General features: G+C 39.4%; 2 protein-coding genes across 3 annotated transcripts in view; both read right to left on the reverse strand.

Moving 5' to 3' along the window:
* Positions 1-2,639: 2,639 nt before the first annotated feature.
* Positions 2,640-4,837, reverse strand: LOC128252139 (uncharacterized). Its single transcript, XM_052979635.1, has 2 exons — positions 4,109-4,837; positions 2,640-3,755 (listed from the first exon to the last, which is right to left on the reverse strand). Exons 1-2 carry the CDS (start codon positions 4,650-4,652, stop codon positions 3,082-3,084), a joined length of 1,218 nt encoding a protein of 405 aa, XP_052835595.1. The 5' UTR covers positions 4,653-4,837; the 3' UTR covers positions 2,640-3,081.
* Positions 4,838-5,212: 375 nt separating this feature from the next.
* The window catches only part of LOC128266321 (cardioacceleratory peptide receptor), a 36,355-nt gene continuing 22,803 nt past the window's right edge, over positions 5,213-18,764 (reverse strand). Inside the window, exons 3-7 of one of the 2 annotated variants that reach the window (XM_053002765.1) lie at positions 8,272-8,407; positions 8,012-8,209; positions 7,422-7,682; positions 7,044-7,329; positions 5,213-6,810 (exon numbers count right to left, since the gene is read on the reverse strand). In XM_053002765.1, coding sequence (XP_052858725.1) covers positions 6,576-6,810; positions 7,044-7,329; positions 7,422-7,682; positions 8,012-8,209; positions 8,272-8,407 — 1,116 coding nt within the window. In that variant the 3' untranslated portion in view covers positions 5,213-6,575. Of the gene's footprint in view, positions 6,811-7,043; positions 7,330-7,421; positions 7,683-8,011; positions 8,210-8,271; positions 8,408-18,764 lie in introns of those variants that run through there. The other variant, XM_053002766.1, reaches the window with a different exon arrangement.

The raw sequence follows: 18,764 nt of genomic DNA on the forward strand, positions 1-18,764 counted from the left end.
GCCTACTCACTGGCATATCGTGCGCCGCAAGTTTAACAGCCTACATTGTGGTTAAAGCCCAAATTGCTATTTTCACAGGAGCCCTGACTTTCCCAGCGAAACTCGTTTCTGTGGAGGACTGTGACTATACCTTTGATCTTCCTGACAACTGGAATTCCACCACCACAGCGTATGTAATTGTTCCAAGCGATAAAAGTGTCTTGAAAACTTCCTAATTGAATATTTTTTCTAATTTTATACAGAACACCAACCGTGCCCAGTAGTCGTGGCATTCATGAGATCTCATTTCTGTGGTACACCGCAGTGGGTTCGGTGGGTACCGTACTTGGATCTCTACTGGCCACTCTCTACTTTGGCCGACAGGATCCCCGAGTGGTGGATAAGGAACTTGTTAGCCCTGTCGTGCGGAATTTTTGGTACGGAAAATACGACAGTGTGGACACTGAAGAAAAAACTGATTTAAATCTCCATCAATCGGAAACGCAGCCCAAATTGGAGCAGTCTGAAAAGTCATAGAGATAATCATTATCTTTTATTTGAATCCCCAAAATATATTTATCGTAAATGCAAAACCCAAAGCCCTGTAGTTTTCTCTTAGTTATAGAAACTGTATTGTACCCTTACTTAATCGAATGCTTAAGCTTGACTTGACCATTTTAGCTAACTCTTCTAGGTCTGTCCCCTGATCAGCAATTTTTTAAGAATCCCTACTTATACACACTCACTCTTTCAGTATTTTGAGAGACGTTTTAGCCGGCGAATGCGACTATTTGGAGCTAGTCTATTTGTTTTGAAGGCGGTAAGTTTACTATTTAAATTCTAATATTGGTCCTTATACAATATATATATTATATTGACAGATTATATGGCTTCCCATTGCTGTCTATGTGCCAGCGCTAACCTTCAATCAAGTGTCTGGAATTGGTATACACACCATCACACCCATAGTGGTCATCATTTGCACCTTCTACACCTGCGTGGGCGGAATAAAGGGCGTGGTCTACACGGATGTTGTCCAGAGCGTAATAATGTATGGATCCCTGATTGTGATTATGATTAAGGGCACCTTAGATTTGGGTGGCCTTGGCGTTGTGTGGCAGATTAATCAAGAGGGTGGACGTATTAATGCCCCCGAGTAAGTTGTAATTTAAATAACATAATTACTTATTTTAATGCATTTTCATGCTCAACAGATGGACTATGGATCCCACAGTGCGACTGAGTGTGTTATCTGTGTTCGTGGGTGGAACCTTCTTCAAGTTGCAAAGCACCTCGATTAACCAGGCCACGGTTCAGCGATTTATGTCACTGCCCTCGCTGAAGGCTATCAAACAGACCCTCATTACCTTCTCCATTGGATTAACACTGCTCTATATGGGATGCGTCTATGTGGGATTGGTGTGCTATGCAACTTACTATGACTGCGATCCCATGTCCACAGGAGTAAGTATTCCTTGAAAATTTGTTTATTAGTAAGCGGGTAAGCCTGCTACTCAAACAATTGTTTTATGTTGTTTTTATTTTATTAAATTTCGGTTTAAAAAAAGTTTCAAAATGAATCCTAAGATTCTGGAGATCGACATACTTGTCCACAGTTTCTTTAAAAAAAAAAATGTAGCTTAATTTATAGGCTTTTTTATTTGTTTAAGTTTTAAATGTTAAATATTGTCCACTGTCGCCAATTCCTGGTTATTTCATTACCTCAATTTTTTAAAGCTTGCTGGACGACGGGATCAGTTAGTTCCGCTGCTGGTGATGCGTGTTCTGGGCGTTGTACCTGGTCTGCCAGGTCTCTTTGTGTCGGCCGTGTTTAGTGCTGCCCTGAGCTCCTTATCCACGCTCCTCAACTCCTTGGCCGCCGTTATCCTGGAGGACTTTGTGCGGCCGCGCATGGGGAAAGCGATGAAGGAGAGCCACGTGGCTCTGACCATGCGCGTGGTGGTGGTAACCTTCGGCATTTCATCCATTTTCATGGTCTATGTGGTGGAGAAACTGGGCATGGTGCTGCAGCTGTCGGCAACGCTGCAGTCGAGCTTATACGGACCGATGTTGGGCATTTTTGTGGTGGGAATGCTTATGCCTTGGGTGGGCGAAAAGGTAAGTTAAATATACAAGAACTTCCTTAAAAGGTGACTAAAATATTCCATTTCAGTGTATTTTTGTGGGAAGTATTTCGTCCTTTTTAACCATGGCGTGGATAGCGGTGAATGCTCAGATAGCCAACATTACAGGTTCCTTCCGGCACACCAAACTGCCCGTTTCGGTGGAAAATTGTGACTATGACTTCGACATGAGTCGCTACCTGAACTCCACTTCGGAATAGTAAGTTTGCTTCAGTCATATAACATTAAAAACTTGAATTGAAACCAATATATTTCCCATTAGCGAGCCTCACAGTGGATCGTCTGTGTACCACATGTCATTCCTATTATACGCCATGCTGGGAGCCCTGCTGACCATTTTTATTTCCAACTTGGCTACGTTCGTTTTTGGGCGTCAGGACATCAAGAATGTGGATGAAAATTTACTGTCTCCAGTTCTCCAGCGCTATTTGCGAAAGAACAATTACTACGAATCTGTAGAGCTCAAGAAAGCAGGGGATTTGAAGGTTAACGAAAGTTCCGATTAAGGAACACATAATGTAAAGATACCATTTATAAAGAAACTTTTCGTAGACTTGACCATCTTGTTCCTATTGACCTGTATAAATGAATTCGTACGTCAACATATACTTTAAATTTCTTTATTTTATTAAATACTTTCAATATTCGGTTTTTATTGTTTCTTTTACTTTAATTTAAATTAAGGAGGCTTGTTAACCTAATACAAGTAAATAAATACCTATTTAAATTAAACCATGTTTTCTTTATTTAAGTACTTAAATATTTATTGTTGTATCCCTTTAAGTCGCGTAAAACTTGTGCACATATCTTAAGATCATTTTTTTAATTTTGGCTTTCTGTCAAAGCCGCCAGTTGCAAAACACGAAAATAATTCCAAAAGCGAAGGATTTATTACCCATGTAGTGCAACTGGCTGGCCTAGCAGACTTGTAAAACGAAATATAAATAAGATAGTAGCACTATTTGCCATCTGACTGACCAATTCCATATTTTTTACTGTGAACTAACCTTCGGCGGGGTATCGGAACATTGCGAACGTAGGGTGGATAGGTCATGGCCGGAAGGCAGACAATCTGATCTTGCTTGTTGCTCAAGGATCGGCATAGGCAAGTCCTTGAAGAGGGTTGTGGCTGAGAGAACCGCCCGGAAATGGACGAAGTGCGACCGGAGAGATCCGGCATGCTGTAAGAAGTGGATCGCCTTTGCAGAACCGGCGTATTTGTATGTTTCGATGATGACCGCGAAGTTCTTTGACTTCTGGTCATAGGTTCCTGATTAGTGCAGGAGGTGCACATTTGATAAACCAGAGGCGCTTGCTGCTGGCACAATTGGTGCTGTGGAGATTTGGGCATGAATTCCGTTGCATCGCCACCAGTGCTTCTTTTCGAGAGATCTGGACTGGAACTCCTGCAGCGTCTAACACGTTCTGCGTTCTGAACCTCCTGGCAGCCGCACTTCCGCTTCCGTTCCCGCTCCTGTTTTCGGTCCTTCTCCAAATCCCGCTCCTCCTTGCGCCTTTGCTTGTTCACCTTCGCTTGATTGAGCGCTCTGTAGTGCACTGTTTGGTTGTCGATGAGCATTTGGGTAACAAACTTGAATTGGTTCAAGTTCGTTTCACTCTGCGCGCTTAATTCTAAGGAGTAAAGGTTGAAAACTTGACAATAAAATTGATTTGAAACAATGGGTTCAATAACGAGTGTATTGAAACGTGATTAATCTTTCTTTATTAGTCAGATGTGATTCTGACGGAAGCTATAATTCACTGAAAAAATATCGATAACAATTTTTCATAAACTTAAGATAAGTAACTAAAAAGTAAGTAATATAAACATAAATGTTTTAATTTTGAGAACGTAATAGGTATATATATATATTTAGGAAAGTAAATGATATATAAAGAAAGTATTTTTAGTAACAGCACATACAGTTAAAACTAAGACAATTATTTTTCTTAAATATCGAAAGAACTCTTTTTCAAACACTTACTGCTGGTGACATCGCGATGCATTTTGTTGAGTAGAGTTTTTTGGTGCTCCAGCTCCTCGGACAGTCGCTCCATCTTGGTCAATGACTCCTCGAAGCCCTTGGACACCATTCGCTGCACGGCCTCCTGCACCGACTCCAGGACATTGTCGTGAATGATGCTGAAGAAGTCGGCGAAGGATTCCTGCAGGTCGCGATTGGGATCGTTGCTGGGATTGTAGGACATTTTATCCTTCTGGCGATCGTCGCCGGCTGTTTCACGTATTGTCTTTTTACTCTGGCAAACGACAGGTGTCAGCCGGAAACCCACACTCCTGGAGGACGAATCCTTGGCCCGAGAGGAGCTGGATTTCGAAATATTCCTCTGGTGTTTAGGTCGTTTGTTCTCAGCAGAGAACCTAATTTCCGATCGATTTCGTGTCTTTTCGCCGGCTGCTGAGTTGCGACCGCTGCTACGCTGGATGTGATCCTTGGTGGAATAGCCTCGTCTTATAACATCATAGCCCGACTGTCTAGCCGACCTCGTAAAGCAGTAATTTGGAAACATGTCTTTTTTGACGAATTTTTTAACTGTAAATCGATTTAAAACTGGCGGTTGTTAATCCTATTTAATCAAATCGTCAACTGGGCATCGATCTGAGCAGTGTGCTAACATTGGGTTGTAACTTATTGTCAATTTGCTTTGTTTTGCAATTTTCAGATTTTTCTAAGCTATTAATTTTGAAAGATAAAGCCAAAATAGGTTTGTAATTTTCGAAACAGTTCTGTAGGTTTTTGTTTTATTGCACACGCGTAATCCGATGAAAACTAAGCATTCATAAAAGCCATGGAAAACAATAATTAAAACCAATGAAAACATCACAAATATTCATAAGTATAAAATTAGAAGTGTTTCTTATATCAAGCGCGGCCGTGATTATTACCGTATTTGCTAATAGCATTTCAATTAGAAGTTGGCAAACAAATTGCAAAATTATAATTGCAAAAATTTTGCAACTGTCCGCCGTCTGAAGTAAGCTTCTTAATGTAATTTTCTCCCTCCTTCGAGCTCAATAAAGCGAATGGTCCACTGTAAAAAGCAGTGCAACAACAGGATCTGAAATAAATTTATTTGCCGACTGTCCCATCAAGTTTCCATAGTTTCCATCTGCTCACCCACGCGATTAAATATCAGGAAGTGGAAAACGCAAATTCCTAAGGGGTGAAGCCGTTCATGAAATTTACCCAACCACCAGGCAAACATAAACAGATTCACTCGAAGTTGGCATGGTAAATTTGCCATTTGCAGACAATATAAGTAAATGATATAACTGTTTGCTTGGCCCACAGAAACCAATATGTTTTCACTGTCTGCCCGGTTTGTCGCTCAATTTATCTGTCTTGTTGACTTTCATCCAATGACGTCAGTTGAGGCCACAGACAACACCACATCATCGCAACAATTATAATTGGTGTGAGGGCAAAAATCGTCCTTGTGCCCATTGTTCAGTGGGGCAAACTTAAAAGGAAGATTTTCCAGCGCGTGCTGGGAAAATGAAGGAAAATGCGGGACACTTGAGAAGTCGCTGCCTTTATTTTGCGTCTACACATAATTATGAAATAAATATTAGCTTAAACCAAATTGACTACAACGTTATGCTCTATTAACTCTTATGGTATGCTTATGCTAAATGGGTTTTGGCTTAAGATGCTTGGGCATGTTATATACCATTACGAGTGGCTATATACACGGATGAGTTGGAATTTCAATGGCCCTAACAGCTAGTTAGGACTGCAAAGAAATGCATTTTAAGTTTCTGGTAAATGGCCGTAATTCTCACATAAATAAAATCAGTCTGTTAAATAGAATAAAAGTAAAAAAGCTTCTTAAGTGAGCTTATAAATGGACTGAAGCCTAGACTCTCAGGGGTTTCACAAAAATCTCAATAATTTTTTAAGTCGATTGCCTTGCTATTCGCTTAGAGTGTCACAGAAATTCGTTTCAAAAGGCAAAACAAACGGCTCTTAAGTTATAATTAAGTACCGGTTGTAATTGGAAAGATTGGCTAATGGATGTTTTATTTATGAAAATCATTCGTTGAAATGATAAGTATGTAAAGCCAGTTGAATGTGCAATTTCTGTGACACCTATACTAGGGAGATTCCATTGCTACCTTTCTAGATTCTTACTATATTATTGGTATTAAGTAAAAGTTATACAAATGCCACTTTAGCTCATGCATTACCTTAACTTTATATTGGTATTGGGCACATACAAATAGGTTTGAAATTCGTAGACTCGGCATACTTACGACTAAGAACCTACATTTGGCTTTCTCTATGCCATGTACAACTATCGAACTTATTGTCTAAGCCTCTGGTGCATTCACAGGATGGGCCCGCTTCCCATTTAAAGAAACTCCGCGTCGCTGAATGACGTGGGTCCGTGGATCGCGAAAGCGGATCTCTTGCGGGTTGTGTGGGCCAGCTATCATACCTCCGACATGGCCGGCACGGTAACCACCTTGGTGGGTCTTTCGCAGATGACCACTCGGGCGTTTGTCTTGTTGGTGGACCTCCGGGAAACGGTCAACGAGGTGGTCAATGTCCTCATCGAATCGCAACTGTTGTGCAAACGGCGACCCACTGTGTGGCATCGATTTTGTTGCGAATTGTTGCGGTACGACTTGCAGCAGCAGGTGAACCATTTGAAGGGCGGAAAACGACTGGACAGGTACAATATAAAAAAAAAAACTAAAACTGTTAGTTCCATAATAATTGTTAAATATGTTTTTTTTCTATTTATAAATGTCAATTTTCAATTTGAATGTGTTAAAATTGCGGCTGATTCATAAATACTTCAGCCAGTAAAATCCCAATCAAAGAGTTTATAAAGCTTTAAGTTGATTTTTGAATCTCTGAAAAATTGGACTGTATATTAAAAAAGAACTTGACTTACCTTAGTGTGCGAAAGACCTGCGAGGAAAAGAGGCAGTATATGAGGGGATTGGCTGCCGAATTCAATGGTGCCAGACTCTGGATGAATGTGGCGATGGCTATGTTGGTTTGCGAGTGCGGAATCTGGCCAAAGACCTGCAGCAGATCAAAGATGATGTAGGGTGACCAGCAGATGATGAACACAAACACGATGGTAAGTGTCATCTTGACCGTTTTGACCTTGGCCCGTGGAATGATGCCCCTTGAACTTGCACGCCTTGCCGGTGCGGCTCCAAATCCAGCACGCTCTGAAGATTAATCAATTAAAAAAATTCATAACGTATTTAAGAATTCAGTATGTTTTCTTTTCTTGAGTTAGATTTAAATGAATTAATCGTACCTGTTGGAACGAATATAGATCCCTTGGCCCAAATCGTCTTAACTATGATTGCATAGCATGCGGAGATGATCAACGCCGGAACCGCAAACAGAGTGGCCGATACCAGACTCATGTACACCTGCCAGGCTATTGGTGAACCCAGCTCAATCCAGCACTGCGGATGTCCCTGGATGAGCTTCTCCTCGTACAACACCAGGATAGGTAGCGAAAATAATGCAGAGATGAGCCACGCGCCGGCCACCAGATGACGCGCTCTTTTCCCTATAAAATATACAGATAAGTTTCCATTTTATAATACCTACACCTTCATTTTTATTTAACTCAATTAGTGATAATAAACAACTATAAAAATTAAAGAAAGCTAAAATAAAATCGCTCTCATGTTTGTTTTTCATTATAACATATTTACATGAATTAAATATGTTATTGGTATTTCCATTGTTATCATCATAAAATCATAAAATCAACTTAAAAGTAAAACTCAATTTAAAAAAATTGCAGCAAGTCTTAATCCGAAAGAAACCACAAACAGCGCTTTGGCTAACAACATTTGGCAATTAGAAAACTTTTCACTCGACGACTTAACTTACACGACTTTGAGAAGTTCATCGGGTGTGTGATGGCATCGTATCTGTCGATGCTCATGGCTACCAGCACGTAGGTGGACGAGTATGTGACGCACACCTGCGAGAAGCGGATGACCTTGCAGGCCAGGTTGCCCGCCCGCCACGAAATCGTGATGCGCCATATAATGTCCGTCAGCACGTTGAGCAGTCCCACGAACAGATCTGAAAATAATGGACTGGGAATTGGAAATCAGGGAAGAGGAGAAGTCCATCGCCAAAATGACCTGCCAAAGCCAGCTGTTTAATAAAGTAGTTCATCCGCGATTTCCGATTCTTGTTGATGAACATCACGAAGAGCACCGCCGAGTTTCCCACGACGATTATGGTGAACAGGATCCACAGCACCGCAAACTGCTCGGTCTGCAAAAGAATCAGAGTTTTGGTCACATTTCATTAAACGCCTATCAAAATCATTGTCAACAAAGTGTTAAAGACGGAAATCACGCATAAAACTCAATTTAATTCTCCCTAAGCACACACACACTCACACTCACGTTGTTTATGGCCCTTTAAATAGCCATAAAAATGATAGAGCTATGAATTTACGGTGGCCGGAGCAGCGGGCAGGATGTGCCAACGGAAGTTTGCTTCTTCTTCAAGTTTGCTACTAACAGGACTAGGGCAACACGGCAACCTACGCACACAAGCACCCGTGGCCTCTCACCCACACACTGCCTTGGTGAAAGACAGACAGCCAGCGTTTTTCCAGCAGGAAATTGCTGCCAGGATGGAGGAACTGCACTCCCAGAAATATTTTTATTTTATTCTTAAAAACGGTACCACAAATTTCAACTGTATTTAAACAATAAAATGTACAAATTTTCAAGATAATTCTCTAAAACATAAACGCTTAAAAAAGTGTTCTTTGGTTTAGCATTCCAAACTAATAACGAGGAGTGATTAAATGGGGCATTTCTTAGATATTTTGTTTAAAAACTACCTTGCTTTGTATACAATCAATCAATTCATTCTAAAACCTTTCTTAAACACATTTCTGTTTTAATTTTGAATATAACATTTTCATAATTCTGGCGAAAGCCAGTAACCGTGTAACCGTGACAATAAATAGTTGTGGCACTTTTTCCTGAACAAAGTGAGACATTCTTCAGACTTTTTAATAACACTAATAAACTACACCGCATCTTTATTTTCTAACAAATTAAATTTTCTTCTAACGCGTCTCCCAAGTCTCACATCTATTGAAGGTAAGTTTGAATTATGGCCTCGGGGTCTTGCAGTCTGACGCCAACACCGATGCTGATGTGGACTTGCCTTAAGGGCAAGCAAAGTAAACTTGTCCCGAAAAAAGTTGAAATCTTGACAGGCTTCGTCCTTGGCGCTGCGCTCAGACTGAAGACGCCCCACCTTATGCTATGCTACAACTTTTTGCCGCCCATACTTGCAGTATTCACTTTTTCGGTTTTTTTTTTCGGCCTAAGTGCGAGTTGTATATATATATATATATATACAGAAAAAAAGGAAGGGACAGATACATTTTTCGTTTCGGAGACTTTTTGGCGCTGGGAACCTTAGACCGTTTTGCTGTCTGCCAGTCCATCATGTTGCGCAAATTGGCGCATAAATCAACAAATGAGCAAACGGCTATTTTTACTCATTTTTTGCACATCCTGTCTGCCCCGTTTTTCATTGTTCGCCGGTGTCGCGTTTATTATTAAATGTGGCTGCCTTCATTTGTTAGCAGTAAACATTTTCGCATTCCTTCGCCAGACTTTGATTTTGATGTTTTACCAGATAGTGACTTGGCGAGTTTCCTTAAAGCCTTCATCGGCTTGGTGTCCTGAGGTGTTTGTGTTCGACAGCTCAAGTGCAATTTTCTAGCATGACTTTCGGGAAAGTATATTCGCGCTTGAAGCAAAGTTAAGGCGGTCGGAACATTTCAAGCGTTGCAAAAACTTTTTCCCATTTGATGTTGGCTTTGCTCTTATTTTTATTAGACACCATTTCTAAGTGAAATTTTTCGCACGTTATTTTTTTTAGAAGTGATGGCAAATATTTGATTTTGGTTACTTGACCGTCTTCATTTCCGATCTAAGGGACTGGGAAAGAATTTTATTCATAATATCCCCGAAATTTTATGAAAAGACTTTAAATTGGTTACCCAAAAATGAACAGAAAAATCGAATTGAAGTACTAAAAAATCGATTTATCGGAAAAACTGAAATAAAATGAAAAAAATATTTCCTTTAGCATATTGACGAGTAGATAATACAATAAGAGTAATAAATGCCAGCATTCATTTTACACAACATTATTTTTGTCAGATTTTTTAGTCAGATTTAGATTTTATTATGTCCCATGCTGTGGGCGCTATAAAAATGTAATAAATGGCACATTGTAAGCCTTTTTTAATGATCGACCATTTCTGGGTGCCCCTTTTTGCTTACTTTTCTCCCATTTGTACGTGTGTGTCTGTGTGGCTTGCCCTTTTTTGGCAAGTCATTATGCTTTTTTCAATTTGGCTTTGCACCGCGAGGAAATTGCTTTTTTGCTGCGAGAACATTAAAAGTGCGAAATTTAATTTCAACCAAAGGAAAAGAGTTGAACGCATAAGCCAAAGGCACAAGAAAAAGGATAAGACCGCAAATAGGATAAGGAAGGGGATTTCGACGCGCCACAACAACCGTAAATCCACATTAAATGGCAATTCTTGCCGAGCACCTGTTGCAACGGACCAACTTTATCTGCCGCAAACTATTATGTCTGATTATTAAGTGGGACAGCCATAACAATAGCAGCCACTTGGCACTCGAGAGCCAGGCACTGCGAAATGATGGCATCCGTTCGCCTTAACCCTTAACCCCCCATCCGTTAACCCGCAACTCTTAGCGACTTTAAGTGCACTTTGTGCGGCTTTGGGGCTCGTGGCTTTAATCCCACTAAATCGCCCGTGCTGACAAATTTCAACCACTGCCTGCGGATCGTAAAATGCAGCAACTGAGACAAATGGGTGGCCACAAACAAAGGCAATGGGAAATTAATTTCATTTCGCAAGAATGGGACTTCTTCCGGCCCCTTCCTTAATGTTGCAGTTGTACCAGACAAGGGCAGCAGCGCTTATAAATCAGTATTTACAGCCAAGCTCGCGGAAGTCCCACCCAGAAATGTATGGTATGCTCTGCGCCCTCAATTGGATTTAGAGAAGGTGGCTAATTGTATTGTATTTAAAGTTATCCCAAGAGACGAGAAGGCTATGCTCTGAATATAACCGAAAAAATAAATGTAGACAATAAGCCAGGCTTTCGCAATTGTAATATCATAAGTATTTTTCACTATCCGAACTCTTTTCAAAAATAAAACCGAAATGTTCTTACCCTTTTAAAATAATAACATAAATATCAGATCTAGATAAGTAATAAATTTTACAACTAAGGCAAAACCAACAGCAAAAATATTTATGTGATGTATATTTGTTATTTATTTCACAAATGTTTATATTTTTCCTTAGTTTGATTTGTTTGATTAGTGAAATCCATTTAATATTGAATACGGCTAAGACAATAGCTATTCCTTTTTTATAGGCTGCTAAAGTGTCTGCCATACTTTTGCCATAAGCTTAATCAACTTTTATTTTCGTAGCTCATATTTAAAAGGCAACTGAGCTAAGGACGCGAAGCACATGGCACTCGGCCACCATTGTTGACTTGTTGTTTCTTTGTTGGCTTAAGTTTTTATGTATGTAGTTACATCTGGGTTTTTTAGTGTGTGTTTGTGTGGCGTTGTGCTAGTCTGCGTGGAAATGTGTTTTGTTTGGTTGCTTGTTTGTTTTCTTTTCTTTCGCACTTTTCAGGGCATTCATTAATAGCGATTACATTGTGCTTGAGTGCTCTGGCTCCGTAGAAGTTGCATAAAGTAAAATTAAATTCCATATTACGTATACGCAGCGTGCTGAGCCGGCAAACGGTCAGATAATAAGCATTAGCACAAACTTTAGCAACCACGTCAACGAACTCGGCCAAGCTGAAGCATGTTGTCGAGTTGTCCAGTCGCACGGACACTCGTCCAGCGATAAAAATTCATATATATACGTATGCGGAGACGAGAAGGATACTTGAGCTGGTAGGATATGAGAGCGTATTATTTTGGCATAAAAACATGCATTTGGGTCAAGCCGAGCACATCAATCATGGTTTTTATAGTGGTTCGTGTGGCTTTTCAGCCACAATGGTTAGTCGCTGCCGGCTTATGAACTTTCCTATAACCAAAGCCACCCAAGTCACATGGAGGTCGACGTCAAAAGACTGCGCTTTAATTCTCCTAATGGCCAAACATTTTGTCATCAGCTGGCCTAAATCATCCCCCCCTGTCCGTGCATATTTGGCGTTGATGTTGACACAAATTGAAAATAATAAAAGCCCGGCATTACGGCCGAAACGAGCAGTGAGTACAACGCTGTTGACAAACTGTTGAGTGGTAATTCGGGTGCGTGGAATGGAAATATGAAAAATGACCACAGATTTGCCAACATAATTGTGGTCAGTTATGACAACGTGCAGCGGAGAGCTAATAAGGACCAACTGGCTGACATAATGGATGTTTAACTGGTTTCTGAATTTATTCTTAACTATCTAATGGATAACTCGTTTTAAGCCAAATGGAATTTTCTAGGGCTAATGACAGATTAGTAGAATGAGTCTCTGAAATTTTCTTTTCCCCACTGACAACTGACCTACTAAACGAGTCGATAAATTTTTGGCAAAAAAAAAAAACAAAAAAGAACCTAGGGCAAAGCCTCAAATTGCTAAGCTAGTGACTCGTAAATTTTTGGGTCAACGAAATCCATTAATCAAATGAGTCGAAAATAAATTAAGATAGTTGGTCCAAAGATGGCCATAAAAGAAACATATAGATAGGCTAGTGGACTGTTGTTGCAATGCAAATGTGTCCAGTGTATAAATAAATTAAAAGACCAAACATAAATATGAGTTGAAATGGACTGATGTTTAGATAACCTCAGCACAGGACGAATTAAGTGTAGACCAAAAATAACAGCCGGAGCAGGAAAAGACAGACCTGATGGCCAGACAAAAGGAAAACAAAGGCAAGGTTGTATTACACTGAGAAAATGGTGAACGGTGACGGATTGATAAAAGAAAAAAAAGCTTAAAAGCTTTTTTTAAATTGCTTGCACTCGAGAATAGTTTGGTTTCTAAAAGTACGACTATTCAATGTTATATTTACCTGTTTAAAAACATGAATTCATGTATCCAATAAATATAAGCTTAGTTTCCAAGTTTCCAAATCACAAATACTTTTGGAAGTGGTAACGGAATATTAACAAATTATTGTTTATATTATCTTAAAAACTAAAAAAACTAAAATAAACCTTATTCGTGTTTTTCCAAATTTATTTTGTTATGTGCAATAATGTTAGCAAGAGGCAAACAGACAAACAATAAATACAAGCACGCGCCTAAAACTATGCAAAACAAATTACACTCTGCCCCCAGGCGGAGAATCTGCTGCGGTTGGCGGAAGTTATGGCCAACATGCCCCTGAATGTGTATGTGTATATTTTGTGTGTGTGAATGCCGGGCAATTTGCATAAACAACATAGGCATTTGCGATACGTACCAAAAGTCAAGTCAGGCATAAATTTGAATATTTTTCCCAGCCATTTACCGCTTGAGTTGGGTTCCCTTGGGCCCGGCGATAATTAACACATAAGCATCAGACACATGTCCTGCAGTCCCCCACTTTATAATATCTATAGTATCCTTGTCTGGTTATCGCCATCGTCTGGCAAATGAGCTGGTGGACAGGGCATTAAGTAGCCATGCCAAATCGTTTTATTTGTGTGGTCAGCAGATAAGTTGACAGCCAACTGGGCGTCGAAAGTGAAGCCAGATTTTAACTAGACACTGCCTGTCAGTCACTAAGTAAGCGCTTTGATATGCTCCCGCAGACAACTTGATTTGGGTTTTGTCATAGATTGGTCTTTGTCTGACGGACTCACGGTGAACTATTATGTTTTTGGTTTTTGTTTATACATTTAAGACAGCCGTCACAATAGTTATTTCGGTTGCACTTCAAAACGGTACGATTTCTTTGACTTTAAGACGAGTTGGGAGCGCAATATAACAATTTGTTATAGGAGATTTTTCAGGATTTGAAGATTTGCCTTAATTCAAATTTAAATAAGTGCAAGTGGTTTTGGGTGATACAGTTTTTACCCAATTAAATGAAGACGTTAAAATTATGTAACAATGTACTTTTAAATTAGTAGGGAACTTTTCCAGTGCGAAAAACTTTTTAGCTAAAAGAGCAACTCACCTAATGCCCATAGACATCATTAGAAGCCTGTTGTCCAACTTTGGATGAAATTCCCCGGCGAAAGCCACCCAAAAAGACTAAGCAAAATAGAAACTTTCGACTACAAAGTTGAAACCAACATTTGTTTAAAGCTAGTCGAAAAGCAAAGAAGCAGAAGACAAACTAAAATGTAAGTGTGTACTGTTGATGTATCGGCTTTAACTCAAACTGGGACTACACCAAATGCCATTTCCCCCCCTACCGCCGCAGGAATTCTGTGAATTTAATTAACTTTTATTTAACCAATGACAGCTTCACCTAGCGATTAACGAAAAGACAAGCTCCGAGGGCCGATAAAGACCAAAAGGACCAGCAAAAGACCTATCGAGAGCTAAGTAAACTTTTTCTTAATTTAAAATTCCACAACTGGCACTTGTCAAAGGAGCGACGAGAGGGGTAGGCGGCCGGAAATGCACCAGCTTCACGAGGAAGCAGATCGGACAAGTTGGCAAAGTCGGTCGACTGTCTGACGTGGAAGGCCACTGCCTGGCAGGCAGTCAAGTCCTTTCGGAGTCCGCAGTCCACAGTCCAGAGGACTTTCGACCAAGAACTAGTCGCCAGAGTTGTTATTTCTGATTTTGTTGCTTCTGCAGCTTACAGATTTGTTCCTTTTTGTTATTTTTCCGCTTTTTCACACCGTTGTGAACGTTTGTATCCTACATATTCTATATGTGGCTTGAGCGCACTTGGCGGCTGGCTTTGATTCCATTTAAAGTAAGACCTGATTTCCTTGGGCTTTACTCGTTGTCGGAGGTGCCAAGTCAAGTAATTTGGTGTGTAAATGAAAAGTGTTGCCATGTTCTGTTATGCAAATTGCTGCGGCTGTTGTTGTTGAGGAACTCCCACATAAAGTTAGAGAGCACTGGTATGGGGAAGATGCTGGTGCTGACTTTATTACCAGCTTGTGTAACTTGTTCGTTGGGTAAACCACATACAATTTGGTTTATTTGTAAAGCAATTACCTCTAATTTAAATCTAAATTGTGGTAAATGTAATATAATATAGGTTTGTACATTGCTTCTATTTTTGTTGAAGAACTTTCTGTATAAACCTCTTCAAACATGTTATAAATTGATTTGACAATTGAAAGGAAAATATTTTTAAGTTTCTTAACTGTATTTTTTTTGCTGCTGCTATTTCAAGAAAATGTATTAATACAATACAAAGAAAGTTATTCGCCGTGCTTTGAAATTTGAACCTTCATTGGAAACTCGAGCGTAATGTATAATTACAATGAAAACTCTTCATTGAAAATAAGTTCTTTGTCATACAATGTGAAATGGGAATGAAATGCAACAGTAAATGTCTTGCTATATGTGTAGGTATGTGGGAGCTGGCCTTATAAAGTGCTTTGTGCCAAAGGCAAAAATGCATGGCGTATACGTGATGTGCCAGCAAATGCAAGCACGCACTTAATCATTTATGCACATACACACACCCGAACGGACACATTGCCACATTTGACAGTGCTCACGTAGAAAACGGAAGCAGGACGCGACTTTTACACGCCTTGGTAGAGTCCTGCTTTGAAGTTTCCTCCTGATCTGCTTTAGTGAAGACTGCAAGTACCATAGAAGCGAGTTATATGTCAAATAGTTAAAGAAAATTGTCTGTGATGATTTATGATGTTAAATAACCAAAAACCAAATGCGTTTGACTTGTAAGTATTTATATACCTTGTTGTTTTTCATGGTTTTTACTTAGAGTGAAGCAAACAGAAAGAAACTATGTCTTCTTTTCTTTTTCAATTTCAATTTTTATTTATTTAAATTCTTTAATTTTTGGACAATGGCCTTACTGTTATTAAAATAAACACAAAATCTTTATAATGCTAATTTTTGTTTGATAAATTAGCATGTTGTAAATGCAAATGTAAATTTTAACTTTGGAGTATCTTTTAATTAATTACACTTAATAATGATTTGTTTAGGCTAACATAGAAATTTCTAAAGAATTCAGTTTTAAGAAATAAAAACGTAAACAAGGAAATGTAAATAAAGCTTTGAATCAAATTTTAGTAGGGGTTTCACCCGATAAAGCTGAGGGAATATTACAAGATGTAAACACACGGAAGCTGTTTGGCATCTCTCGGCAACGCCGTCTTTCAACTTGCGAATGACAGAGCCAATCGTAAAGTGTCGGGTGGGAAGGGGGATGTTTGTGCCAATTTTATCGAAATTGCGTAGATGACGTGGCCCATCGACTGCAACGCCAGCGGATCTCCGCCCCCTCATTGCACACCACCCAAACATCATCGTGTCTTGCCACTTTGAAGCTTTTTTGGCGTATACTTCCCGTCCTTTGATGTGGCTTTTTCGGTCTTCCTCGCGATGGCGAAAGAAATTGTGTTTTTCTATAGGTGTGTCTGCCCACCGTCTGACATATGCAACCCCTCGCTCAAGTACATTTTAAGCAAAAACCTGCAAAAATTCTTGGAATTTTTTAAGTGAATTTCAACTGAAACTTGATTTTATGGTGGGGACCGCTTTAGCCCAGATCAAGTAAATTTAGTGTGCCCTAAATAACGCAATGGAGGTCAAAACATAAAGGGGTTTCAAAGCTTTAATGATGTCTAGACTTCAAAGTTCTACATTTATTTGTCATTCGTTTAATTGACCAGGAAGGCCTTGTTCTTACTTTTGGGATAACATCTCAACACAAAATTTTAAAAATGTTCTAAGAAAGTAAAGTTTTTTAAGAAAGAAAAACATTTTTTTTAATTTTAAAATTATTGTAAATAAAATGAGATTAGGCTTCCCCAAGGGTAGTAGCAATACAAAATTAAATACTGGAAAAATTATTTATATTTTAATAAAAAAAATGTCTTCTCTGCTAATAAACATCCTTCAAAGTCATTTAATTTAATTTAGTTTAAAGCCCCACACAATTCATTGCATACTTTGGTGCGTTGTGAGATGTTGACCTACTTGTACTTGTCCCAGGCTATGTAAATAGCTCAGACTCAGCCGGGGGATATAGCCATCTCCCCCCTTCAACTTTTCAATTTTTTCTTTCTATTTCTTTCTCCCTTCCTGCTGACACTTTTTGTGACGCTGCCGCACTTTAAGTATTTACTGAGCATAATTTCGACGTTGGTTTGTCGCCTTTTGCATGCATTCTCTCATTAAGCGCATTTCGCGCCCTTGCACAAAACCAGCTGGCGATGGAGCTGAAGATGAATGTTCTCCGCTCCGGGGATTTTCCTCTTTAGCATGCAGCTTAGTGTCGTAAAACTCCAAACATTCTTCTGCAATTATCTGGCCTGGGGGTCATCTGGTCCCTTAGGCGCGGATTTCAGCGCTTTTACGATTTGCATAATTCACACAATCGTCTTTTTTTCGCTGCTCCTGTTTTTTTTTACAGTTTTTTAAGTGCCACCCCATCATCCATTTTGTTGCTTTTTTGTAGTCGTAGCCCAAATGCAGTCGTGTGTTTCGCATTACTTCCGTAGCTTTTTTGGGTTACCTCCTTGCATTGCTCATACGCAGTGTAGCCACCGCACAGCAGAAGCGGTAGCAGTAAAGCTGTAATTGACTTGGGCTATGCAAAATTTATTGTGTGCACCAGCTCTGGCTGCTTATGCATGCAAATTGTAATGATGCGAAAATGTAGTTGCGGGCTTTTCCATGGGGGAAAACCCGAACTTTCCATTTCCACTTTGAGATATATGCTGAATGTCGACGGTTTTTGTGTTGCGGTCTGTCAACAGAAGTGAGTGGCGTTTTGCTGCTTATGAAAATGAAATTACATTTTATTTTGTTGAATGTGCGGGGGAAGTGATACTCTCAACAGACAACCACGCCCCATTGTTTTGGTTCTTATCGCCGCAGCTTATTGTTGCACAAAATGTCGCTTGATGTCAGTCATTAAGTCGGCTTCCGGAGTATGATTATAATACTTGGGTGGGAAAATGAGAAATAAGGCACAAGGATATGTGTGCACTTATCTGCTATGATGAATGCGGGTCTGGGTCTGTCCGATTCTTTTGTGAAATTGTTTTGGGTATACTTTTGTTTTCCTATGAGTACAATTCCCCTGGCAAAACACGAATACAGTTGAGATTCCAAAACTCAAGTTTTTATGAGACAATTAGGCTAAGTAAAGCTACCTTTCACTGGAAACTGTCAAAGGTGGTCATTACTTTACTTATAATGTGTAAAGTTTGGTTTATAATTGCTTAAATTGTATTATAATTTATGGTAACCTAGAAAATGGGTTTATTATGTCTTGGAAACTTTTAAGAATTACTTAATACTTGTTAAGCAATTTGAGCTCTGTCTTGAAATGATACAAAACTTAAAATGTAAAATAAATTGGTTTTTCAACTTGAATTTAAAAAAATGTACATAGTGAATTTTTTTATTTTCAGCTTTTAACTCTGTCCGCT

The sequence above is a fragment of the Drosophila gunungcola genome, chromosome 3R (genome assembly GCF_025200985.1).
Source record: "Drosophila gunungcola strain Sukarami chromosome 3R, Dgunungcola_SK_2, whole genome shotgun sequence".
NCBI lineage: Eukaryota > Metazoa > Arthropoda > Insecta > Diptera > Drosophilidae > Drosophila > Drosophila gunungcola.

Bases quoted from the DNA above. Each gene is read 5' to 3' on its own strand.
- LOC128252139 (XM_052979635.1), bottom strand. From the start codon at position 4,652: ATGTTTCCAAATTACTGCTTTACGAGGTCGGCTAGACAGTCGGGCTAT. The intron at 3,756-4,108 runs GTAAGTGTTTGA...TTTACTCCTTAG, and splicing joins GCATCGCGATGTCACCAGCA to AATTAAGCGCGCAGAGTGAA.